This window comes from Phocoena phocoena, chromosome 1 (assembly GCF_963924675.1).
Source record: "Phocoena phocoena chromosome 1, mPhoPho1.1, whole genome shotgun sequence".
Taxonomy (NCBI): Eukaryota; Metazoa; Chordata; class Mammalia; order Artiodactyla; family Phocoenidae; genus Phocoena; species Phocoena phocoena.
The window spans coordinates 43,133,452-43,159,789 of NC_089219.1; the positions used below are offsets into that span (position 1 = coordinate 43,133,452).

General features: G+C 41.0%; 2 protein-coding genes across 6 annotated transcripts in view; one reads left to right on the top strand and one right to left on the bottom strand.

Moving 5' to 3' along the window:
- OSBPL9 (oxysterol binding protein like 9) overlaps positions 1-8,733 on the top strand; it is a 178,447-nt gene extending 169,714 nt beyond the window's left edge. For all 4 annotated transcript variants that reach the window (XM_065879934.1, XM_065881276.1, XM_065880610.1 and 1 more), the window contains 9 exons: positions 228-399; positions 1,703-1,787; positions 2,510-2,620; positions 2,862-2,925; positions 3,055-3,195; positions 5,062-5,140; positions 5,953-6,044; positions 8,293-8,428; positions 8,659-8,733. In XM_065879934.1, the coding sequence (XP_065736006.1) occupies positions 228-399; positions 1,703-1,787; positions 2,510-2,620; positions 2,862-2,925; positions 3,055-3,195; positions 5,062-5,140; positions 5,953-6,044; positions 8,293-8,428; positions 8,659-8,733 (955 nt within the window). The remainder of the gene's footprint in view (positions 1-227; positions 400-1,702; positions 1,788-2,509; positions 2,621-2,861; positions 2,926-3,054; positions 3,196-5,061; positions 5,141-5,952; positions 6,045-8,292; positions 8,429-8,658) is intronic.
- Positions 8,734-9,624: 891 nt separating this feature from the next.
- NRDC (nardilysin convertase) overlaps positions 9,625-26,338 on the bottom strand; it is a 92,016-nt gene continuing 75,302 nt past the window's right edge. For both annotated transcript variants that reach the window (XM_065891738.1, XM_065891747.1), the window contains 13 exons: positions 25,358-25,409; positions 22,966-23,116; positions 20,711-20,838; positions 18,977-19,139; positions 17,086-17,117; positions 16,700-16,838; positions 14,714-14,761; positions 14,374-14,426; positions 13,872-13,955; positions 11,966-12,056; positions 11,584-11,700; positions 10,512-10,601; positions 9,625-10,356 (listed from right to left, as the gene is read on the bottom strand). In XM_065891738.1, the coding sequence (XP_065747810.1) occupies positions 10,159-10,356; positions 10,512-10,601; positions 11,584-11,700; positions 11,966-12,056; positions 13,872-13,955; positions 14,374-14,426; positions 14,714-14,761; positions 16,700-16,838; positions 17,086-17,117; positions 18,977-19,139; positions 20,711-20,838; positions 22,966-23,116; positions 25,358-25,409 (1,346 nt within the window). In that variant the 3' untranslated portion in view covers positions 9,625-10,158. The remainder of the gene's footprint in view (positions 10,357-10,511; positions 10,602-11,583; positions 11,701-11,965; positions 12,057-13,871; positions 13,956-14,373; positions 14,427-14,713; positions 14,762-16,699; positions 16,839-17,085; positions 17,118-18,976; positions 19,140-20,710; positions 20,839-22,965; positions 23,117-25,357; positions 25,410-26,338) is intronic.

Here is a 26,338-nt window from a genome sequence, read left to right on the forward strand (position 1 = left end):
ATGTTCTATAGCTTGATTGCATGGTGATTAATTAAATGGATATAAGCGTTTTTTCAAATTCATCAAACCAAACGGTTAAGACTGGTGTGTTTAATTATGTATATTATACTTCAGTTTTAAAAAGAGACCGAGGTAGCTCCTGGTACTGGGTCCTCTTAGTCTGGCTTAGGGTGGACCATGCTGAGGGTGCTGTCCAGGGTGTTAAATTTTGTCTTTCTCGCTTGCAGTATTAGTGACCAGAAGGATGCCAGAGACCGAATGGTTCAGGTTGTAAAATGGTACCTCTCAGCCTTTCACGCAGGAAGGAAAGGATCGGTTGCCAAAAAGCCGTACAACCCCGTTCTGGGCGAGATCTTTCAGTGTCACTGGACATTACCAAATGATACTGAAGAGAATGTGGTGAGTTCTCCACTGACATTTTAAATTACCTTAGTATTTAGATACTTAGTACTTAGCTTTTAGTATACTGATTCGAGATTTCATTTTATTTGGAGGCAGATAATAATGGTAAAGGCACTCATGTTTACCACCCGTAGAAGAACAGTGTTGTTGGATCAGTATATTTTGAACACAGTGAGCAAGGAGAAAGAGTGGCGTGAGATGAGGATAGAAATTTAGAAATCAGATCGTGCAAAGTCCTCCTGGACCATAATGATAATTTTATGGCTTATCAGGAACTCATTTTTGCTTTGAAAAGGTCATTATAATTATTTTGTGAAAAATGAATTGGAAAGGGGCAAATAGAAGCAAGGAGACCACTTGCTTTGGCATTTGGCAAGGAGGAGGCTTTGGCATTATTCCAGGAGAGACATGGTTGATTCAAGCTATATTTTGGAGGCAGAGCTGTTAGATGGATTGGGCAAGGTGAGGGAAAAGGGACAGTCAGAGATGAATCCTTGCTTGTGGGCTTCAGCAGTTGGTTGGTGCCATTTACTAAAGAGGAAAAGATTGGATTTGGGGAGGGAAAAATCCAGAACTCCAAAATGAAATATAAAGTATAAAATATAGAGACATGTAAGTGGAACTGTCAAGTAGGGAGTTAGAATTTAAGAGTCTGGAGTTCAAGGGAGAGAGAGGTCTAGGATGGAGACGGGGCTTTCAGTGATTTTAGTGTATTTAGAAGGCACTTAAATCCCTGGGATTAGGTGGAATCATCTAGGAAGACATCTAGAGAAGAACAGTTAACTGAGACCTGAGCCACAGGGCTGCAACATTTGGGGGTTGATTTGAGGAAAACAACCAACATGGAAGACCCAAATAAATGCTAAAAGGCCTCTAGGGGTGAAAAAAATAAGCCCCTGGCCCACACTGGCTTTCATATAATAATCTCTCCTTAAAAATAACTCTCTGTATTTTTCCCTTTCCGAATGACACATTACATGTAGTCCTTTCCTGAAGCAATGTGTCTGTTCTTGTTCATATTGCAGACATTGATAAGTCCCTGTTCTGTGCCAGGCCTGGCCGAGTTAGGCACGTGGTCCTTGCCTTCAATAATGTCTTAGTCAGAGAGACTTAGGGAGACTGACACAAAGCAGTAATTCCAGTAGAATAAGTGCTACAAGAAAAGTATATATGAGATGTTTTGGGTGTGTAGAGGAGGGAGCAGTTAACCACCTTGGGAGGCAGAGACTCCAGTTATTAGATTCTCTGCGCTGTCATTTGTTTCCACGTCAAAAGAAAATGATGTTATGTTTACTTGCAGGAGCTAGTTTCAGAAGGACCAGTTCCCTGGGTTTCCAAGAATAGCGTAACATTCGTGGCTGAGCAGGTTTCCCATCATCCACCCAGTAAGTTACAGAGCTCCTCGGCAGTAGCCACTTTCAAACTGTTCTGTCTAAAGAGGGTCATAAAGAGCTCCATAACTGAGGTCACTGTACGGTCAGTTTTATGGCCACCTGTATCTTCCCAATCCTGTGAGGATCGGTTCCTCATATCTGTTCCTGGTATAAGTTCCAAAGACTCTATTAGGCTTCACTGCTTAATGATATATAAAAAGAAGGGATTTGAGAAGCCACCTTTTAGTGCTTCTGAAGTCATCTTTACAGCATGAGCTGTGCTCTAGTGATCCCAGCAACTCTGAAGACAGTTTATATAAAAAAGACGTAGTTTCTGCACAGTTTATTCCTGGCATAGTGGAAAGAAGGTGTGTCCTCCCGTGTTATTTGCTGGATGCAGCATTAAGACTGGTAATACTGGATGGGCCCAGGTTGGGGCTGGGCCAGGAACATGCTTGCTGACCAGAAGAACAGACAGACTCTGTTTTTAAGCCTCTGGGATTGGTCATAGCCTCATGGTTCAGGGAGATTCCTGCCCACATGGTCCTGAACGGTTGCTTGCATTGGGGGAAACAGGGTATAAAAGACAGGTGGGTAATTTCTGACTACATTCAAGGCTGTTCTTTGAGGGGTAAAGGATTTTCCCCATGCAGCCAGTTTTTTCTCTGGGTTAATGGAGTTGGAGAGGGGACTATGGCTATGTAGTGCACTAATTGAAAACAATTTCTATTCAGTTTCAGCCTTTTATGCTGAGTGCTTTAACAAGAAGATACAATTCAATGCTCATATCTGGACCAAATCAAAATTCCTTGGGATGTCAATTGGGGTGCACAACATAGGACAGGGTAAGTCTGGGGGCTTTTGGTGGACTACAGTGTTAATAGAATTTTATGTCATTCTAATATGTGCTGGACACCTATCTAGTAAGAGTAAATGGCCCCAGAAAGCCAGTTTGGATGTCATTGTTCGCAGGGAAGCATGTGTATTAGGGGTGAGAGCAGGGGTGGGATGCAAGATTGATTTTCCCTAAACTGAATGGAGATTCCGTCAACTACTTAGCTGAAATTCCATCTCTTGTCTCCACAGGCTGTGTCTCGTGTCTAGACCATGATGAACATTACATTCTCACATTCCCCAATGGTTATGGAAGGCAAGTAGAGCTGTGTGCATTCCTCTGATTAGCAAGCAGCAGACCCTGCTGTTCCTTTGTTCCTTAAGCTGTGCCCCTCCTTTCTTTCCTCTGAACTGTCAGCCTTACCTGAAACTTTTGATTTTGCAGGTCTATCCTCACAGTGCCCTGGGTGGAACTAGGCGGAGAATGCAATATTAATTGTTCCAAGACTGGCTATAGTGCCAATATCGTCTTCCACACTAAACCTTTCTATGGGGGCAAGAAGCACAGAGTTACTGCTGAGATTTTGTAGGTATTTTGTTTTTCTGCTTTGGTGCTTCTGCTTCTCTGAAATACTTTTCCTTTTGTCTTGAACTGTAACTTCCATCAGGAATTGACCATTTTAATGGTTCTGTCTTTGTAAACTTACGTCACATCTTGTGTGTCATGTCTCTTCCTAAAATCCCATCTCAGGAGGAGACCTAAAATCTGGGGTCAGAACAACCTGAGGTCATTGGTGGGATTTCCTTCCTAGGAACCTGACTTGCAAATGGGGAACTGAAAGAGTCTTCCTGGATCTCCTAGCTAACCCAGATTATGGGTGCCTGACTCATTATTGCTGGATTGGACCATGAGCTAGCCCATACAGGAGACCCTGTGACTCCCACCGAAGTGTCTCAAAGCCCTCATAGTCCTTTTTTCTGTGCCTTTGCTGGGGAAAAAGAGTAACCATCACATCTTTGCTTGGTTCTGTTTGACGCTCTAGGATCAGATGAAGACAGCTGTGCTGTCTGGGTAAACAGTCAGTTGGGTGGTTTAGAGCCTGCCTAGAAGAGGAAAATCTGCAGGACTTTCTCTGACCTCAAAGGCCTTATTGGAAACAGTGTCGCAGATGGAAGACATAGGATTGGTTAACCAGTTTTTTAGGGAGATAATTTAATTTGAATGACAGAATCAGCCTCCAAAAAAATCTTGAGCAGGGCAGGACGGGACCACAAGCACAAGATGTTTACTAAGGATCACCGTAAAATCCAAAATATTATTGCAGTCAGAAAATACGGGCGGAGGTTAGGGAATAGCACCAGTCACCACGATAATGCGGCGGCTCCCCTAAAATAGGCAGGTGGGGGAAATAGGACGTCCAGAGCAAAGACCTGGGTGGGCCTGCTTCTCAGAATTCCTTAGAGGCAACCAACCAGCAGCAACAGGAACTGCTAGCAGATTTTTTGGCCAGTCACAGCGACTTATAATAGAAAGACTGCCTTCTGAAAGAATGCTTGGTGGGCTTTTCAAATTAGGGTAATGTCTAAATATTATGAAAATAGTTTTGACCTAAGAGGGTCTTGGGAAGCCCCAGGGGTCCCCAGACCATACTTTGAGAACCACTGCACAATAACCTTCTAAACTTGGAATCCTACCATTTTTCTTTTCCTTTGTCCTCCTTCACACAAAGCACCAAGTCATAGAGGAAGCAAGTTGCAGCCTACTGATAGCAACTTCATCCCTCTACCCTGTGTATTTTTCTGTTTCTGAACTCCTAGTCTCCTTCTATGTCCATGCCTTGCCCTTCCTAATCTGTCCTTTGTTGTAATGCTTATCTTCTAAGTTCCATACCTGCCATATGCATCACTGTCATGTCCAAGTAAAACCTGTTGGGGCTTCTGAGGAAGGGATCCTTGCTTAGGAAAAGAGGTAAAATCGTTTGACCCAGAGGTCCCTTTCAGCCTGAAGATGAAAGCCTGGTCTCCAGCATTGTATCCTTAAGTGAAGCCTTCTCTGACCCTCATCCTAGCAGTGTTGCCCTTGGTCTCCAGTGCTCACCTGAACTCACCACAGCGCTTGCCACCCAGAATCTCAATGGCAGTGTCTCCCCACTAGACTGTGAACAGCTCGAGGGCAGGGACTGTCCCTAGTTTGGTCCCAGCACCTAGCGCGTCTCATACCCACAGTTTCTGGGATCTTGAGTCTATTAGCATCTTCTTTAGGGCCCTCATTCTTATAGTTGGCTCTGAGAAATCCAGTTTTATTAAGCTGCCTTCACCAAAGACTTCACAGTTGCTCCTCTGTGTTCTGCTCTGTGTAGGTAGGTCACACTAACACGATTCTTTGGTAGAGAAATTTCAGTTTGAGACTAACACAAATGTTTGTGGTTTTTGTTTTTGTTTTTTAATCTAGTTCTCCAAATGACAAGAAGTCTTTCTGCTCAATTGAAGGGGAATGGAATGGTGTAATGTATGCAAAATACTCAACAGGGGTAAGAACCTGTGTTTTGCCATTTGTTTCAGGCTTCATTGAATCGTAGCCCATCCCTTACTCTGGCTTCCTTCATCTGGAAATTTAACCAGGATGAGCTCTAATGCCAGCTCTTCAGGGCAAGCCTTTTCCTTCTCCCACCTCTTACCTAGCAGTACAGGTAGTAGAATGATTTTTACTTTCCTCTCTCCCCTTAAAATACTCAAGAATAATATATGAAAAAAAAAATGCTTGACACCATAGTAAGCACCCAGTAAATGTTAGCTATATCGTTAGAATGTATGGTATGTGTGTTTATAAATAAAATGAGGTGCTAAACTATTAACTCATGTGTGTCTGTATATACACAGTTTGATTTTGTCTAAGAAATGTATTAACTGCCTGGCACCAGGGATACAGAAATGAGTAAGATAGTCCTTGCCCTCAAGGAACTTGCAAACTACCTAATTAAGGTAGGAGGGAGGTGGTATGGCATTAACAGGAGGAGCCAATGAATTGGATTTTGGACTCAGAATTTGAAATTTAAAAAGCACTTCAGAGTACTTAACGTTAGGATTAGTTGTCTAGCTCTCCAAGAGATTACATCCCAAGCATGTAGCACATAGCCACATTGAAACTGTCTGTTGAATTGAGCCTTTACCAAGACTTAAAACAAACAATTATAATTTAGGCTGAAGATTGCATATGGAACTCATTGTCTACATCACTAACATGTGGGGATTTCATGATGAAATCTGTTAATGGGAAGAGTTGACTTTTCCTTCTAAAACAGTGTGAACAATAAAACATCTATCTACCTCTTCTGTTTTCTAGGAAAATGTAGTTTTTATAGATACCAAGAAGTTGCCTATAATCAAGAAGAAAGTGAGGAAGTTGGAAGATCAGAATGAGTACGAATCCCGCTGGTAAGGAGGTGACATAACTAGAGCTGTTGCAGCAGTGCTCTTGCTATTTGCCAGGCATAGGTGCAGGGCTGGGTTGTAGAGACTGTATAGCGGGGTGTTAACAGAGCACAGACTAAGTTTGAATGCCTGGGTTCATATGGAGCTCCACCACCTGCATTGTAACCAAGACTATAAGCTACCCTCTCTGCCTTCTTTCCTGAAATGGGAACTACCTTAGCATTGTTGTGAGAACTGAATGAGAAAAACATGGAGCCTATGTATGATGCTTGGCATATAATAAGTATAGAGTGTATGTTGACTTATCACCATCTTTATGGCTTGTAAGAGATGGTAGTGAGGTCCCAACTGAGATCATATATATATCAAAACATCTTTAGGGTCTCTTTTTTTTTTAAACATCGTTATTGGAGTATAATTGCTTTACATTGTTGTGTTAGTTGGTGCTATATAACAAAGTGAATCAGCTATACGTACACGTATATCCCCATGTCCCCTCCCTTTTGTGTCTCCCTCCCACCCTCCCTATCCCACCCCTCTAGGTGGTCACAAAGCACCGAGCTGATCTCCCTGTGCCATGCAGCTGCTTCCCACTAGCTATCTATTTTACATTTGGTAGTGTATATGTGTCCATGCCACTCTCTCACTTCGTCCCAGCTTACCCTTCCCCCTCCCTGTGCCCTCAAGTCCATTCTCTATGTCTGTGTCTTTATTCCTGCCCTGCCCCTAGGTTCATGAGAACCATTTTTTTTTAACACCTTTATTGGAGTATAATTGCTTTACATTGTTGTGTTAGTTGCTGCTGTATAACAAAGTCAATCAGCTATACATATACATATATCCCCATATCCCCTTCCTCTTGTGTCTCCACCCACACTCCCTAGGGTCTTTTTTGTTTGCAAGAAACTTAAAAAAAAAAATTGCATTTCTGAGTATTTTAGTATGTATCTGTAAAGTGACTTTTTCAAAAAAAAACACACAAAAAACACCAGCCACAATATCATCATTGTACTTTTTTTAAAAATCAGTTATTCCTTAATATCATCAAATATCTAATTGGTATTCAATTTTCTAGTAGTCTCAAATGTCATAATTTTTCCCCCTTCCATTTGTACAATAAAATCAGGATCTTCTAGTGGTATGGGGAATCATGCACTAAAGTTCTTTGTTTAGCATATTAGGGGATTTCTTAAGTGAAGAAGACCGTACAAACTATAACCCTGCCTGTGTCTTTAACTTGTTAACAGTCTGCTTGCCTGGACTGCCTGCTCATAGTTATAAGTGGAGATCTATAGACATTTATGCTCTGCTACTCACACAACGGGAATCTTAGGGTGTCTACTTTTCTAGCTCCTAGGAGTCTAAACTTTATTTTTTTAATTAATTAGTTTATTTATTTTTGGCTGCGTTGGGTCTTTGTTGTGGTGTGCGGGGCTTCTCATCGCGGTGGCTTCTCTTGTTGCAGAGTACGGGCTCTAGGTGCGCAGGTTTCAGTAGTTGTGGCGCACGGGCTTAGTTGCTCCGCAGCATGTGGGATCTTCCCGGACCAGGGCTCGAACCCGTGTACCCTGCATTGGCAGGCCGATTCTTACCAATGCACCACCAGGGAAGTCCCTTTCCACCAGGGAAGTCCCAGGAGTCTTCACTTTAAAGTGTTGTTTGGACCAGACGTGTCTAGTTATCATTTTGCAGGCCTTGAGAGGAAGCCAAATCTTTTACCCCGCCTTAAGCCTCTGCAGTGCATCTCTTGACCCTTATTCTCTGTATTCAAACTGCTTCTCCCAGATTTCGTTATTAATTCCAGGGGAGTCTTCATGAAATAGAATTTCTCAGGTCCTCTGATCTGATCTTACTATATACCCCTTTTGGTTTATACTAAGGGATACTGAAGCCCTAGAGAGGTGAACTGACAGCCCCAAGGTTGCATCACTAGTTAGAGGTACAGCCAGAAGTGGAATCCCAGTCTCAGCTGTTTTTTCTCCTCTGTTGTCCTAACCATATATCCAGCTTTCTGCCCATCCTGTATTTCCTCCTCTGACAACTAGCACTGGAATCTTCTGAGACCACTTCTCTGTTCTTTACTCCAGTGCCCTGGTGTCAGCCGAAGATTTATAGTCTGTGAACTACAGCATTTAAAGCCATTTGACTTGTACTGTAGTTATATTCTAGATGGATCTAGCCTTTCATTCTCAAGACTGCTAACTCCTCTGTCCATCAAGTACTTATTAGTACCTTCACTTCTTTTCTTTAGCCTTTGGAAGGATGTCACTTTCAACTTAAAAATCAGAGACATTGATGCAGCAACTGAAGCCAAGCATAGACTTGAAGAAAGACAAAGAGCAGAAGCCCGAGAAAGGAAGGAGAAGGAAATTCAGTGGGAGACAAGGGTAAGCTTGCTTTGGAAGCCTGCCTCGGTCTCCCTACTGCCGGCCGTTCCCTGAGCTGTAACTCATTTGTTCATTTCAGTGAATACTGAAGTACCGAGTAAGCATGGTGATGAACGAGATGAACACTCATTTCAGTGTTGGGGGGAGGGGGAGCACATAAAATAATTAAAGGTATGATATTATAGAAGTACAGAGCAAGTGTGTAACTGAATTCTCCCCTTTTCTTTTAGTTATTTCATGAAGATGGAGAATGCTGGGTTTATGATGAACCATTACTGAAACGTCTCGGTGCTGCAAAGCATTAGGTTGGGAAATGCAAGGTTTGCTCCTGGTGACCCAGGCAGGAGGCACAATGAAGTAACAGTCTTCCTTTGGGAGAACCTATTCACTCCCTTCTTATTGCAGTGGTTCCTATCTCAGGGATACTGGACTTTCTGATGCAGATGAACAATTAAAGCGAGAAAAGCTTCCCTTTTTCCTGTTCTGTGGCAGTTACAGTGTTGACTTCGGTCTTGAGAAGAAACTTCAGGTTTTGAAAACAAGATGTCTGCTCCTTTTCCAAATCCCACGTTATAAATCCCAGTCTCAAACTCTGCACTCTAGTATTGCTGTTGAGATATACAACATGTTTCCTAGCTCATATAATCTTGGGTTATATATATATACATATATATATATATATATATATATATATATATACATACACACACACACACACATATATACATATATATAGGTGATGCCAGGTTTTTCATAAATACGCCATGTACTGTAAATATTGGTTCCTCTGAGTTGTTTTAGAAAATTTAGCACAACGTATTAAAACCACATGTTAGGAAATTTCATGGTCTTACCTACAATAACTTTTATTTTGGAATTGAACTATTATTAAATTGTATCCAACTCTGGACTACAGTTTAATTATACTCAGTGCTTCTTAAGCCTTCATAAAGTAATTTTTCCAACCTTTTTTTTTTTGTGTATTTCTTTTATTATTTTTATGATTAAACTTGAACCCAGTTATTTGGCAGCCTTGAATACAGGAGCTAGCTTTTTACAGGGACTCTTGAAGTAATGAAGGGGTCCATCCTTTTCTTTCCTTAGGCTCTGTGTCCTGTCTTTAGCCCCCACAATGCCATTGCGCATGTTTTCATTGAACTCTCAAGTAGTACACATAGGGCTACCGACATTTTATCCAAAAATATTTTATTGCCTTAGAGAATTTGGGAAGAATGTTTATTTTTAGATCCCCACCCCACACCGAAACAAAATATAATAAAAGGAATGCCACAGCAGCAAATGGCTCATTCTGAAGGGCAATACAGAATTACCTTTATTTTTAAATACATTAAAAACAACAACACAGGTATTAGTATTAGCACCTCGCATTTAGGTACTAAGAAGACATCAATTACATAGGGCCTCTGAAGCCTGTCATACAGAACTGGATTCTCAATCTGAGAGGACCAGGACAGGCCAGGGCGTCTCAGATGGCTCCTGCAAGCTTTTTGGTTACATTGGCCCACCTGCTAATTTCTCTCTGCAGCTGCTATAGTAACTCTTGGTTTGTTAGTCACAACAGGAGGGGCGGGGTGGGGGGGACGACAAATTCTATGATGCCAGTGCAAAAATTCAGTGGAAGCCCTAAGGCAGTAGTAGTGTAACTAACTTCATAAAATTCAAACAAACACTTTTAAATACACAGTGCTTCAGGCCAATGAGACTGCCATTTATTTGACTATTTTATGGTAGGGGAGAAGGTTAAGTCTTGATGTGAAAGCCCTGATATCAATAACGGGGATGGTACAATCTGCCAGCAGAGGAGAGGTTGGCAGGTAGGTTAGCTGCATCACTTCACAAGAAGAGTTTGAATCCTCACCGGAAGGGGTACCATCCTCTTCCGGCTCGTACTTCCCAAATCCAACAACCTGAAAGAGGCCAAAGACTTGAGGTGAGAGAGAATGCTGACAAAATTTGGGGACCTGTTAGGATCTCTGATACCAATCTAAACTCAGGGAATGGTAAATGTGCTAAATGACAACCCTGGAAAGGACAGAGCTACAGCTTAGGCCACCATACTCACATGAACGCTGAGCATTTTACTTCCTGGTCCTCTATGGGCCTTGAACCAGTTGACTAGGTCTGATTTTGAGAATGATTTCAGTGCTTCAATCTTAAAGGGGGAAGGGAGGACAGGAAAGAAAGAAAGCTGTAAAAGACTAACAGTGTATTTTCTGTAAGGATATTAAACATAACACCCTAGGCAGACCTCCTTGATTCTGCTTTTTGCACATCGTTTTATTCTTCCACGTTTCAGCTGGCTCCCAACCTTCTGGAGAAGGATAAAAATGAGCCTCTGACACACCTTCATGTTTCTTAGCAGTGACTGACCCTGACAGGTAGCAGATGGTGTAATTACAGCTGAGTACTGTACGCTGAGCCAAACCCATCACACCTTAGTGTCACCTCTCAGGTACACGGTAATGGTACACTCTGGCTTCTAAGAGGAAAACCACAGAACCTCAAGAGCTGGGCTGACTGAAGCCTCTTGTTAAATAACCCCTCTGCTTCAATATCCTTTGGTAATTCACCACATAGGGTTATAGTATCAGAGCTATGGATTGCAGTGCCCAGAGCTCTTTTCCATGGGATTTATTACTTTGGGCTAGAATTTGTCACAAAGACCTGTACACAGAATCCTTAAATCTGGGGAAGGAACTCAATAAAATTGAGAACCAGAAGTTCTCAATTTTCTTTAAGTAGCAGAAGCCGTTTTTCTCCCAAACCTTCTAGGGAACCTAAGCATATAATAAAAAAGTGAAAATATATATATATATATATATGCATAAGTGAATGCTGTACAGCAGAAATTAACACATTGTAAATCAACTATACTTCAATTTTTTAAAAATGGATCTGAGTGAAATTGGGGGAGCAGAAGTAAGGATTAGCAAGCACCCTGCTCACTTGGCCACCTAAGGCTCTAGAGAAGCCAGTCTGGAAACAAGATTTGATCAATCACATCAAGGAATGGGCAAGTAAATAACTTGCCCCAGGTTTCTCTTCCACGCAATACCAATTTGCTTAGAATTGTGTCTCCTGTTAAATCAGGAGTCCCTTTCTGGGCTGTCTTACTCTGAAAACGGTGTTACTACCTCATGGGCAAGGCGATCAAAGAGATACTGCTGGGTCACCACTTCATTCCAGTTCCTGTCCACCTCCTCCCCAAGGTGGGTGTCCTCGCACTCCTTCAGCTTGATCAGAGCTGTGACCTGTTACCATCAGAAAGAGACACCCTCAGGTGTGGCCTCACACCAGTTCCCTCAGAACACACTTGGCCCTGTCCAGTCTGCTTTGTGATGGACCTGCCAGCATGATGGGGAGGGATGAAGCTGGGAAGACATGGTCAGATTAAGGGGAGGTGCTATAGAACTCAAGAACCAGGCAGCATACAGCACTGTTAAGACTGGTGTCTAGCTGTCATGAGGGCTTGGGTGGGCCAAGGAACAGAAGACCAGGCCAACATAGTAAAGTCACCTGGGTGTTGAATGCATCCTCAGTGAGGTTCTCGATCTTCTCCTCAAAGCTAGAAAGAAACTCTTCTATCTTCTTATCAACAACTTCAGAGCTGAAACAAAACACCTTCAATTACAAGTCATCAGTGACCAGGTCTCAAGCAGAAGGCAAAGAAGAGAATCAGGGCTAAGGCATATTTCCAGGAAAGAGGCTGAAGTGATATTCTCCCCTAAGCTGTGGGAGGGAAGGGAACGGTGAAGAACCCTACCCCTACCCTGCCTCTAGCCCGATTTCCTGGTATCCTCACAGGAAGCAGTAGACAGCCAGGCTGACCATTCCAAAGCTGAGAACCAACAAGGCCTTGTATTGGGTTGGCCCAAAAGTTCATTCTGTTTTTTTCCATAAGATCGGTCTAGTAGCGCTTAGTTGTCTTTCACTTCATTCAAAACAATTCTGTTAGATTGTATTGTGACAGCTGTCATATCAGTGTGCATTTAAAAAAATATATCAAAGTTGGTGAATTTTTGTGTAAGCCATTTTAATATTGAATATGGAAGAAAAAGCAACATTTTCGGCATATTAAAAACGCAACTGAAACGAAACGCAAAAACAGATCTGTGCAGTGTATGGAGAAGGTGCTGTGACTGACTGAACGTGTCAAAAGTGATTTGCAAAGTTTTGTGCTAGAGATTTCTCACTGGACAATGCTCCACGGTCGGGTAGACCAGTTGAAGTTGAAAGTGATCAAATCGAGACATTAACAGAGAAGGATCAACGTTATACCACACAGGAGAAGGCCAACATACTCAAAATATCCAAATCAAGCACTGAAAATCATTTGCACCAGCTGGGTTATGTTAATCGCGTTGATATTTGGGTTCCACATAAGTTAAGCGAAAAAACCTTCTTGACCACATTTCCCCATGCAATTCTCTACTTAAACGTAATGAAAACGTTCTGTTTTTAAAACAAATTGTGACAGGCAATGAAAAGTGGATACTGTACAATAATGTACAGAGATTGTGGGGCAAGCGAAATAAACTACCACCAACCACACCAAAGGCCGATCTTCGTCCAAAGAAGGTGACGTTGTGTATATGGTGGGATTGCAAGGGAGTCCTCTATTATGAGCTCCTTCCAGAAAACCAAACGATTCATTCCAACAAGTACTGCTCCCAGTTAGACCAATTGTGTCCAGTTGGTTGACAAAAAGTGTCCAGAATTAGTAAACAGAAAACACATAATCCTCCATCAGGATAACGCAAGACTGCATGTTTCCTTGATGACCAGGCAAAAACTGTTACACCTTGGCTGTTTAGTTCTGATTCATCCACTGTATTAGCCAGACATTGCACCTTCGGATTTCCATTTATTTTGGTCTTTCCAAAATTCTCTTAATGGAAAAAATTTCCATTCCCTGGAGGACTGTAAAAGGCACCTGGGACAGTTCTTTGCTCAAAGATAAAAAGTTTTGGGAAGATGGAATCAGGAAGTTGCCTGGAAAATGGCAGAAGGTAGTGGGAAAAAATGGTGAATACATTGTTCAATAAAGTTCTTGGTGAAAATGAAAAATGTATCTTTTATTTTTACTTTAAAACTGAAGGAACTTTTTGGCCAACCCAATACCTTGCTTGTAGCATGAATGCCAGGTCGGGCATCTCTGCCTTTCTGGTCCTCAGATATGCCTGAAGAGAGGAAGCAGTGGCTAGCCCTGCAGTCACCATAGGACTTGAGTCAAGCCCTATGGGCCCACTCCTCATACTTACCATTGCTAAGTCCAGGATCAGGCCATCTATGAGCCAACCCCTGCAGCTGTGACTAAATGGGAATCAAATGGTCAGAGCTGCCTGAGGTTTAAGGATGCAGTCCCTATTCTCTGTGCCAAGAAAAATAATAGTTGGGCCCATCTACTCACTCGTTTACTCACTTGTATTTGGTTGCCTGAGTCCCCACGGTGACAGAGAATCCTAGAATCCCAGATGTATTCCTACAGGTAGGGTAGACATGGTACCTACAGCCAGAATGAAAAGTCCTATGAGCTCAGGCAGTCACCTAGGCCCTGTCCTCAGAGGCACTAGAGAGGAGTGGGAAGGGTTTCTCCTCATCCCTACTGGACCTGAAGGTCCTGGAAGAGGATCCATAAACGTGTACATGTATTTTACTCTCAGGGTAGAGTATCCAACCCTCTACTGAACTGTGGACCACAGGCTAGCTTTTTCTCTTGCTAATCTTGAAGCTTGACCAAACTGAGAGCCTGATCACAGTCCAAGATGCAAATTCCAGAAGTTTTGACCAGTAGGTACGACTCTAAGGCATGAAAGGACCAAAGAGCTCTGAGAGATTGCTCAGTCAGGATATTTGATAAACTTAAGCCTGCAAAGTAAGCCCCAGGTCTTATCTGAGCTCAATTTTCTTGCCAGCAGACTTACCCAAGGGTCTGCTTGGTTCGAAGGAAGTCAAAACAAGGCTCTTCCATGTGCATCTGTAATTCAACATACCATCAGCTCAACTCCTCCCAGCAGAGAAACTTCCATTTCTTCCCCCAAAAGTGTTACACATGACCCCAGAGTCCAGCCTCCCTCCTAAATCGCCCAGGCCCCCTGTCCATATTCATACTGGGTGAGAAACACTAAATAACCATCTCGCCTACCAATCATAGATCTCTGACCACTCCCAAGTCCCTAGCCCTCAGGGAGAAAGGCCAGAAAGCCAGTCCTCACAGTGGGTCAGGGGCTCATGAACATCGTGACTCTCCTTTATACAACTTACCACAAGCAGCTCCATAAGAGTGTATTCTTGCAGACTCCTGGCACCTGACTGAAAGAAAAAGCTGATCTGACCAACTGAAAATCCAGTGGCTTACAGGGCTTTTTAATAATCCAGCTATTCTCAGCAACCATTTATTCAGGTATTCAGAAGAGTACTGTCCCACTCTTCTCTTCCAAGAGTTTATCATACCCTCTTATTGCTATACTTTCTGCCTTCCCACAAAACAGGAGATCTGTGAGGACAGAAATCGTGCTTGATGATTTGTACTCCCAGCCCTAGCACAGAACTGCAGGCAGACGTGGAGGTGAGTCAAATAATCCCTGACCTGCCTGCCAGCTCCTGCCCAAAGAACCCAGAGGATACAACCTAAAATCAAGTACTTGCAGTTCAAGGTCCTAAGGAGGAGAGCAGGAAATGTCTAGGTAACTGGACCTATTCCTCAGATGGAGAGGATATGAATAGGAGCTTCTGCAGCCACACACACGGACCCAAAACTAGTTGATAAGAAAAATGCATAAGAGGCAGATACCACACTTGGAGACCACATCCTGGCTATCCTGGAGACTGGCAAAACAACAGGATGAAAGAGGGCAGGAGGCCAACGAGCAAGTGTTGCCAGTGCATCCCAGTCAGACTCTTGCAGGCTCCTCTGATACAGACTCATTACCATTCCTTCCTGCTTCACCTGAGGAAGCTGAAGCCTCTGTGCCCTGCAAGCCCTGTTTATCAGCAACAAGATTTCCTGTATGCCTCTGAAAGGATTGCAACAAAACTATTCAAAACCTTGTATCAACTTCCTGTTCAAAATGCTCTCTGTGAGGAGGGAAGTGCTTTCCCCAAGGGAAGCAGTTTGTATTAGAAGCTAGTGCTAAGAGATGATCCATGGAAAGCACCTCAACAGACTCCATCTTACAATACAAAATCCTGCCTGAAACTGGAGAAATACTACTCTCTCTGGGTTAAGCACCAGAAATGTAGACAGGGCTAAGCAGGGCCAGGTCATACCATATATGAAGTTTGGGACCTGGTAGTCATTGCAGCTTCAAATAAGCTGAGAACCTGGAAAAAAAAACCAGGTAGCTACAGCCAGAGGAAGACAGGCTCTACAGGCAAGCTGGGCCTCTAGGGAAAGATTCAGGCCCAGGGCCAGAAACACAGGAAAAGGACAAAGTGATGGTGAAGCCATGCAGCCCTGCCCAAAGTTCAGTCCAGGAATCTTCACAAGGCCAGACAGAGAAGTGACTTCCTCATGTAGACAATCCAGGACCATAGCAGCAGCTATAGGAGCCCCAGAGTTTGGGAAGTCTGAGATCAGTCTAGATAGACACAGGTCCCCATAGTCCTAGAAGTGAGTATGACTAACCACAAGCTAAAATAGTCTATGAGCCAACTGAGATTGTTGCAGAGCTCTTCCTTATTTTAAGCACCATCCCATCTCTCCAGAATTATGTGGAAAAAATACAGAATTTGAGGACAGAAGGTATAAATTCGACCCCCAGCTGGTATGACCTCAGGTAAATGAAGGACCTCAGATCCATCATCCATAAAACAGGTGATAAATCCTATCTCTCAGGTGCTTTGAAACCTTTAATTATGACTCGTATTCATTCTGTTTACTGTGTATTGGTTGACTGGCTATGTTTATTTTTGTCACATTTTTAAAACTGTCCTTTTAACAAATGTCCTCCTGCTCCTTGGAGTTCTGACATGGGAACATGTAGGAATTTCTAGCCATACTTCAGTCTCTGTCCCCCTGGACTAGTGGTTGGGTGATTAATATAAGCACTGTGATTGAAAAAGGATCCATTTCACTGACAGGAACAATTTTTAAATGTAGTTGCTTCAAGAGTACAAATGACCCCAAGCATATAACCACAGAATAATTGCAAAAGGTCCTTGAAGAGCATAGGCTCACTTCTCCCAGATACTTTGGACCTTCCCCCAGGCTTAGCCATGAGGACAGCTGTGTGCAAAGGGGCCACTGACCTGGTAGTATACAGTAACTTCAGAGTTGGCATCACCCTTGTTCAGAGCTCTCACTTTGCATAGGTGGTGGCCACTGGGCAGCTCTACCACCTGGAACTGCACAGGCATCTCCTGCTCCAGAGGCATGAAGTTCAACTTGCTGCAAAACAATCAGTGTGGGTTACTGAGGCCGTGCCTTTATCCTCTCACCTGCACCTCCAAACTGTGAAAAGGTCAGGCCTTCCACAGTCCCATCTGAATTGCTTTGTTTATATAACTGGCCTCAAAAAACCTACTACGAGAAGCATCTCCATTGTGGATTTAGTAATAACTGAGTTTTGGTCTCAAGGCCCTCACGCTATTAAGAACACATAACTCCCGAAGAGAAAACTCAAACCAATACTCACTCAACAACATATTTCAGGAAATCCATAGATTCCTAGGAGGCGAAAGAGAAGAAAATAACTATATTAGGCTCTCCTGACATTAATTTCACCCAGAACCAACTAATACCAATATTCTAACTGCTTGGGAAGCCCTAGAATGCATTAGGAAAGCAGATATCTATTATCCTAAATGCTGGTCATTCATTCACTGGGCTTATCATTCACTGATTCAATACTGATTATGTTTGTTGAATACTAAGGCTCTCAACTGAAGTGGCTCTTTTTCTGTTCTCCCTTGGTGCGTTTACCTGTTTACCTGTCCACTGTGAAACTTTCCCCACTGGATCAAACTTAATTGTTCAGTTTACCCCACTAGGCTGTGTTTTAGAAACCTGGATCTATTAATACAGAGCCTGGCATAGAGTGAGTGACAGAATAATACTTAATACTAAGTGAATGATGTATCCCCTCCCCCTAAGACTTGTTTTCTAACCTGTGAGGGATAAGTGGAGAGGTAAGCTTATCTCTAAAGTGGTTTCTGCCTGGGGCAATTCATGGTACTAAGTCCTCTGAACCAAAAGGACCCCCGCACGGTACTCCCACTGTGCTCAGAGAAGCAGGCAGCTATTCCTGCTCTTCTCCCTGTTTTTAAACTTTCTGTTGGCATGACAGAAACCAGGCCTGGTTTGGGGGTTGGGGGATAAAGACAGAGAAGTAGGGAGGATAGCAGCCAATCTCCAGAGTGGCCATTTATATATTCCATTAAACGGCCAGTCCTGAGAAACTGGGAGGCCATGGAGGAAGAGGTCAAGAGCCAAACAGTTCAGGGACTGTCCAAACAAGCACGCCTGGCTGGAAGAGGCCTCAGTTAGTTATATGGTCCCACAGACACATCCAATTCAATATGGATCAAAACCAACTCCCCATACGGCCCCAAACCTACACTGTTCCTACTCCTCTACCAACCCACTGGTTCCAGTAAGAAATCTGGGCATCATCCTAGAGCCCTCCCTTCTCCCTCACCCCCACAGCCAATCAGTCACTGCCTTTGATCATCCTCTGCCTCATTATTTCTTAAGCATTTCTTTTTCATTTATTTTGCCTAACCTCAGGCTTCATCATTTTCACCTCAACTTTTTTATTATGGTAAAAATACATAAGTTTACTATCTTGACCTTTTTTAAGTGTAAAGTTCTGTAGTGTTAAGTATATTCACATTGTTGTGAAATGGAACTCCAGACTTTTCATCTCGCAACACTGAAACTCAATACCCATAGAAACAATTACTCCCCTTCTTTCCCTCCACAACCCCTGGTAACCACTATTCTACCTCCTGTTACTGTCACTACTCTAGAGATCTCATGTAAGTGGAATCATACTTCATGTCAGCTTTTATAACAGTTTCATAACTGGTCTCTCTGGATCTTTCTTAATGACAAATCCTCTTTTAAATTCTTCAATGGTTCTCCATTTACTATAAGATAAAGCCCAAGCTCTGTAGCTTGACCTACAAGTGTGACATACAAGTTCTGCCTAAGTATATGTGAACATATATATATACACACACACACACACACACACACACACACACACACACATCCCTCACCACTCCCCAGCTCCCACTTTAATTTCTAAATTAAACTGTTTGTAGTTTCCACAGTCTTCAACAAATGTAACCAATACCATATATTTACCAAACCCATTTAACTCAAAGTCCTGTCCAATAGCAGCAGTCTCCTTCATAAGAAAGTCTTGTTTAGCATCGGAGGGGCCAGGTTCCCTTCTAAACAGACTGTGACAATGCTGGCCTGCCAGACTACAGAGCTTCCCCTTTAGGGAAGAACTAATGCAATTCCAGAGCCCAGAACGGCATTCAAACCTGGCCAGCAGCAACAGAGCACCTCACACTCACTGTGCTTGTGACATTTCCTTGTACCAGGCCCTCAACAAAGAGCTGGGATTTTAACTCTCTGACGAAGCTCAGCAGAGACTCAAGGGAAAGGCCATCCATCAAAGCCCGATACTTGTCAATCATAGACCAACGGGCATATTCCAGGATTAAAAGCCGAACGTCTCTGTACAGAGAGCAGAAAAAAAAGTTTTATTGTAAGAAATGAATCTTAAGGGTAAAGAAGGATTTGATTAAGTTTCTATAGATGATGTGTTCTAAAGAGACGCAATTTCTATCACAACTTAAGATAGGGAAACAATGTCATAATCACCAAAAAGCATTTAAAACTGCATATACAAACTATTACATAGATTATTAGCTCATTGGTACAACTCACTTATCTGTTTCAATTGCAAAATAAATTTCACATAAGCTGCCAGATGAGCCACACACCAATTTAATATTACTATTTTGATTTGAAATCTCACTAGCATTTATTAATTACTGGAGGTGATCATCATGGATATCTATTACTACAATGACAATACAGCATAAGTGGCTCTAGGCCAGAATCAGACTAACCCCCTCCCACACACAGTAAGCTGTTTGAACATGGCAAGTTACCTAACATTTGTGACTCGATTTCTTCATTTGTAAAACAAGGGAAATAATAATGGCTACCATTACAGAATTTTGGTGAGAATTAAATAAATAAATGCACTTAAAAGTTCTTAGGTCTATAAAAAAAAAGTTCTTAGGTCTAACACATAACAAATCTTCAATAAACAGGTGTTATTATTACTCTACCACATTTTAATAAAGTAGTATTCAGAAGTTATGGGATACACAGGCTATTTTTCATTATATCAATAGTTCCGGACAACTCTCCTTTCCAACTTATGTTTGGTTATGAGTTTTTGTAACTTTTTGTGATCAGATTATTAGTTATTACATGTCTGATTCTTAACTGCTCCCTCCCCTGCTTTCGAATTTTGGACATTTATGGGCTCATTATAACTATGTCAAAAGCAGGGCCTCTATATAAAGTTGTGCTCTTCGTTTTCCATTTATAGATGCCCAGCAAGCAGATCAAGTAGGGGCTTGCAATCCTTGTGCACAAAGGGCTGTATCTGCTCAGAGGGAACTTTTTTCCCCTTCCACAAAGGCTCTACCTGCTGATAGAGGTTACCCCAAGGGTGTACTTTTTTCTGATTCACACAAAGGTAAAGAACAGGCTCTGATGAAAAGGCCCAGAAGGGTTGCCTATTAGCAGAGGGTTTAAGCATTAGTACACAGACTGTCCAGTTTTTTTGCTCTCTTCTGGAACCCTGGATGAATTCTTGGATAGTTGCATTTGTCAGATAAGTGATGTGTTAGGCAATTTAACTCAGCTACTTAACATAACATCCAACACACTAAAATCACCATATAATCACCAGTAAGCAATTTTGAGCCACAACAAAGTCAGCATTTTTTGAACTGTTATTTACTTACAAACTTTGGGAAAAGCACCCTTTTTACCTTTAGCCTCTAATTAAGTATAGTAGGCTGCTTGCAGTCCTACTGACAGATAGCTACTTACACTGGGTTTAGAAGTCCTATAGCTCTGTGGGCTGTTTTCCTAAAACACAGCACATTTCTATCACATCTGAGTTAGCACTGAAACTACAGCCTCATCCCCCACACTTAATTTCCAGGAAGGCAAATACTTTCAGGCCTTCAAAATATAAGCTGATCCCATCCATGTATACCCACTTGGCCAGAGTCTCAGGCTTGATGAGGATGTTGAAGTAGGTCTTCTTCAACTGCTCAGTTATCATTGTAAAGACAGCTGGTGTGGAACTGAACTCTGCTAAGTAGTCAATAATAAGCTGAAACAGCAGCTAAGAAGAAAAGAAAGAAGCACCTTAAGTGGAGAAGCATGGAAATCCACTAATGTTTAGGGGGAAAATGTTTCCCACTGGCTTTTACCAGGGGCCCAGTATGGTAACAGGCATTGCGCAGGACATAAGAGAAATACTAATGACTCAAAGAATCTTTAGGAGCTAAAATTCTCAATAACTGTCAAATTTGGAGCAATGAATTTTCTTTTTATTTTTTATAATTTTTATGGGTATTTTAAAACATTTTTCCTTCCAACTAAACTTAAAAATAATTTTATCCAGCATGTCCACTGCCCTTAAATGTGATTTTAATTGGGAGAATGTAATTTTGGAAATAATGACTTTATATCAACCTGTTCTATCCAGAAACATGATGAGTCTCTCCCTTATTTAAAGTCTTTTTTATATGCTTCAAAAAGATTTAGTTTTCTTTAGATAGGTTCTGTACTTTTCTCTAAAATAATGTTGAGTAATAGATGTGATCATGGGTATCCTTGGTTTGTTCCCAACTTTAATGTTCAGCATTTCATCAGTTAGTGGAACATTTGCTGTTAGTCTTTTAATTAAGGTTTTTATTTTGGTTAAGTAACTTCCCTCCATTCCTACTTATTAGGAATGACCACTCAAATTTATCAAATGATTTTTTGGGCATTTATCACTATATTTACATAGTGTTCCTCAACTGACTTGTGTTATAAACAATTTATGTTCATCAACTTCCTAATACTGAACAACCAACCTTTGCATTCCTGGCACTTGGTCATGGTGAATTATTCTTTTTGTTCTATTGTTGAATTTAATTTTCAAGTTTTTAGAATGTTTGACTCTGTATTTCATAGGTGAAACTGATCTCCAGTTTTACATACATTTTTTTTTTTAACATCTTTATTGGGGTATAATTGCTTTACAATGGTGTGTTAGTTTCTGATTTATAACAAAGTGAATCAGCTATACATATACATGTGCTCCCATGTGTCTTCCCTCTTGCGTCTCCCTCCCTCCCACTCTCCCCCTCCCACCCCTCCAGGCTGTCCCAAAGCCCCGAGCTAATATCCCTGTGTACATACATATTTATAGTCTATATCAAGTTTTAATGTTAAGGCTAGGTAAGCTTCATAAAATGAAGAACCTCAAATAGTTTTCTATGGTTTGTATTTTTAAAAAGCTCTCCAGGTAATTCCAAAACTTTAACATGTTTGGATTTTAAGCTAAATTATATTTAGGCTTTTGAAGGTTAGTAAAATATTCCATGGTGTCTCCTCCTAAGACCAGTCTTTGTTCCCCAGGGAGACTGACAGGGATGAGGGTATAAAGGAGAGAACTATCTAAGATATGGAGGCTATATCACCTCTTAGCACAGGTCTAATTTCTGCCAGGTCCTCTCCTCCAGATTTTTTCTTATATGAGTGCAGTTCCCCAAACTTTAATATATGCTCTACCCAAGAAACCAAGATATAAAATTTGTTGTTGGGTACATTATATTATTTTACCTGGTACTTGATGATCTAATCCTTTAGCTAGCATCCCATATTATTTCTTCCTTTACTGATGAAGTTTTTGACAAAGTGACACTGAAACATATTCTTTACCAAAAGATAAATCACTGACAAGATATAAACTCTGTTCCTAAAGAGTCAGAAACTTAGAAGGAAAACAAGACACACACACTTGAAACAATGGAAAAGAGTGCAAGAAGAGGAAGAAACAACACAAACATCTGAGTTCTACTCTATGTCAGGCAATGTGTCAGGTGCTTTAAATTTGTCCTTGCTGTATGGCATGAAATTATGCTCAAACCAGTCCTTAACACCAGTGTTGGCTGCAGAGAAACTGACAGCAAAGGGAAGTGAAATCAAGCCTGAAGCACAGGCTGTGTTGTATCCATTACTAATGCATACAACACTGATTAATGTAATTAATTAATGAATATATGTTGGTCTTGTGTGGCCAAAGTTAGAATACCTGTCATCAGCCAAAAAAACACAATAATTCATATTAATAAACATTTCTTTCTATGTACAGCACCTCACCTCATGCACAAGCCTCTATGCTTGGTGCTATAGGCACAACAAACATAAATATAAAATTTTAAAGCTGCCTATGAGGAAATTAGAGCACTGTACTTACAGGTAGTTTGTGGTTGAATCCTTTCACTCGAATAATTAAACCATGTTCTCCAGCTACCAGCTTATACTCCAGCTGTGCCACATCTGCTTCATAAGCTGGTTCCGCAAGGTTATGGGTAAGGATATTGACAAAGATATCAAAGAGGACCACACTAAGAGTATAAAATGCAAATAGCATCATTAATTGGCAAGAAATAGACAAATGGATTTGCTTTGACTTAGAGTAAGAAACTTCACTTTTATAAAGATGTTATTTCACTGCTCCAGAATGTAAAACCATATATACTAATTGAGTTCAAAGGTAAATATACCCAGGACTCAGTTTCACAGGGGCATTACAGAACTCCCACCTTCAGCAATGCTTCCCTATCTTTTTCATGTCGCGCACACAGAGAAAATGTAATATTGGGTTGGCCAAAAGGTTCGTTCAGTTTTTTCCGTAAGATGGCTCTAGTAGTACTTAGTTGTCTTTAACTTCACTTGAAACAATTTTGTTAGATTGTATGTGACAGCTGTTATATCAGCGTGTATTTAAAAAAAGACATCAAAATTGGTGAATTTTTGTGTAGCCATTTTAATATTGAAGATGGAAGAAAAAACGTTTTTGGCATATTATGCTTTATTATTTCAAGAAAGGTAAAAACGCAAGTGAAACTCAAAAAAAATTTTTGTATAGTGTATGGAGAAGGTGCTGTGACTGATCGGACATGTCAAAAGTGGTTTGCAAAGTTTTGTGTTGGAGATTTCTCACTGGACGATGCTCCACGGTCAGGTAGACCAGTTGAAGTTGATAGCGATCAAATCGAGACATTAACTGAGAACAATCAACAATCAACCATGCAGAAGATAGCCGACATACTCAAAATATCCAAATCAGGCAGTGAAAATCATTTGCACCAGCTTAGTTAGTTAATCACTTTGATGTTTGGTTTCCACATTAGTTAAGCGAAAAAAACCTTCTTGACCATATTTCCACATGCGATTCTTTACTTAAACATAATGAAAACGTTCTGTTTTTAAAACAAATTGTGACGGGCGATGAAAAGTGGATACTGTACAATAATGTGGAACAGAAGAGCCCGTGGGGCAAGTGAAATGAACCACCACCAACCACACCAAAGGCCGGTCTTCATCCAAAGAAGGTGATGTGTATATGGTGGGATTGCAAGGGAGTCCTCTATTATGAGCTCCTTCCAGAAAACCAAACGATTAATTTCAACAAGTACTGCTCCCAATTAGACAAACCGAAAGCAGCACTCAACAAAAAGTGTCCAGAATTAGTCAACAGAAAACACATAATCTTCCATCAGGATAACACAAGACTTCATGTTTCTTTGATTACCAGGCAAAAACTGTTACAGCTTGGCTGGGAAGTTCTGATTCATCTGCCGTATTCACCAGACATTACACCTTCAGATTTCCATTTATTTTGGTCTTTCCAAAATTCTCTTAATGGACAAAATTTCCATTCCCTGGAAGACTGTAAAAGGCACCTGGAACAGTTCTTTGCTCAAAAAGATAAAAAGTTCTGGGAAGATGGAATTATGAAGTTGCCTGAAAAATGGCAGAAGGTAGTGGAACAAAAATGGTGAATATAATTAAGTTCTTAGTGAACGTGAAAAATGTGTCTTTTATTTTTACTTAAAAACTGAAGACACTTTTTGGCCAACCCAATATCTATAGTGCACAATGGGGTAAGTGTAAAATGCATGAAAGGCAGCTGGCCCAAAGGCTCTGGTTATCCCTGCGGCCTAGGTTTTCTGACTGAAAAATCAAAAATCTGAGGAAATGGAGGAGGGTAATGCATTTCTTAAACTGAATATTAATAATGTTAGTGCTGCTTGTGAGATTAAGGCTGGATTTTACAAGTTAAGTGGCAAAAGAAAGGAAGAAGTACACTAACGTTTCCTGAGCACCTCCTATGATTCAGGTACATTTTAGGCTCTCTGACCTCCCACAACCTACATAAACATGTAAGTAATTTGCTAAGAACAAAGTATAATCAGATTCCTTGGCAGGAATCTGATTATAAATACAGGAATCTGATTATAAATAATCTCTAAATACAGGTCAACAGATCCATTAGTCCTCATTACAGACTGGAAGCTGACCCAAGCTCATCTCTACGGAACTTTCTCAATCCAGTAATTCTATGACTAGCCTAAACTGTCAGCATGTTTTACAAATGGGTGCTGGAGATGGAGCAGCCACAATTCCATCTTAGTGATTAGTATTGATACAAATAATTTGTTTGGGGCACATAAAAACACATAAATGAGGAGCATAGCTCAAGTCTGACAGAGAAAAATGATAAAATGATTCAGAGATAAACAAACAAAATAGTCTTCTAATAATAAAAAAAATATTTTCCAGAAAAGAGGACAATTTCTTACTTTGCTGCAGACTTCTGTATCAAAGGTGAGATCAGATGGAAACGTATATATGCTGAAAGAAAAAAGACCCTAAATAAGAAAATATAGGCCAGAGGCCTCAAATATTTAATACATCTGCTATTTTCCCCTAATATTATATTGTTTTAAAAATTCTGAAACAAACCACTAATCCTTAAATCCTCACTACATTTTTATCCTTAAGGGTTCTTAGAAAGTATTATTTACCATTCCAAATAGTGTCCAGAAGGTACACTTTAATCTACGGGAAGACCAGATATATAGACAGATATGCAGAGAGGCCTAAGAATACTCTTATTATCAATAACTTTGGTCAGGAAAAATGCTTACAGAGGTATACATGTCAAGAACATTAAGGGAAAAATCTCAATGCTCACAGAAAGTTATAGCAGCGCCTTTCCAAGGAAGCTGAATAAATGTTAAGAACATTTTTAGACACTCTTATAATCTATTCAAGAAAAATTGAGTAAACACCTTCCCAGTGAACTCAAGAATCCCTCAGAACTAGTCCAGTTGTGTTAAGGTTAGGGATTTGGGTTAAATGGCAGCCAAGAGCACTCAGCCTTTGATTCCAAGTTGCTTCAGTAAATTCCAATGCCATGCACAAGAACAGAAAATAAAAAAGCAACACAGTTTGGGCTACCATGTTGAAGATAAGAGCTTTAGAGTCTGTTTAACTATATACTATGCTTCCTTTACGCTGAAAAGCAAAATAGTAGAGGGAGACAGATAGAGGATATTTCACATTTGTAATGCTGGACTCAGCTATCTATTGTATCTAAGAATAATTTCTTTCAGCTACTCTTACTTTCTTTTTAACAATAATGTTCAAAAAACACCACCTATTCCCTAGGATGGCCAAGCACCTGGCTCTGCTTTCATATAACTTAAAGAAAAATATCCAAAAATAATTTCATTTTAGGCTTGAATCCTTATATACTTCCTGGAATCTATAATGTCCAT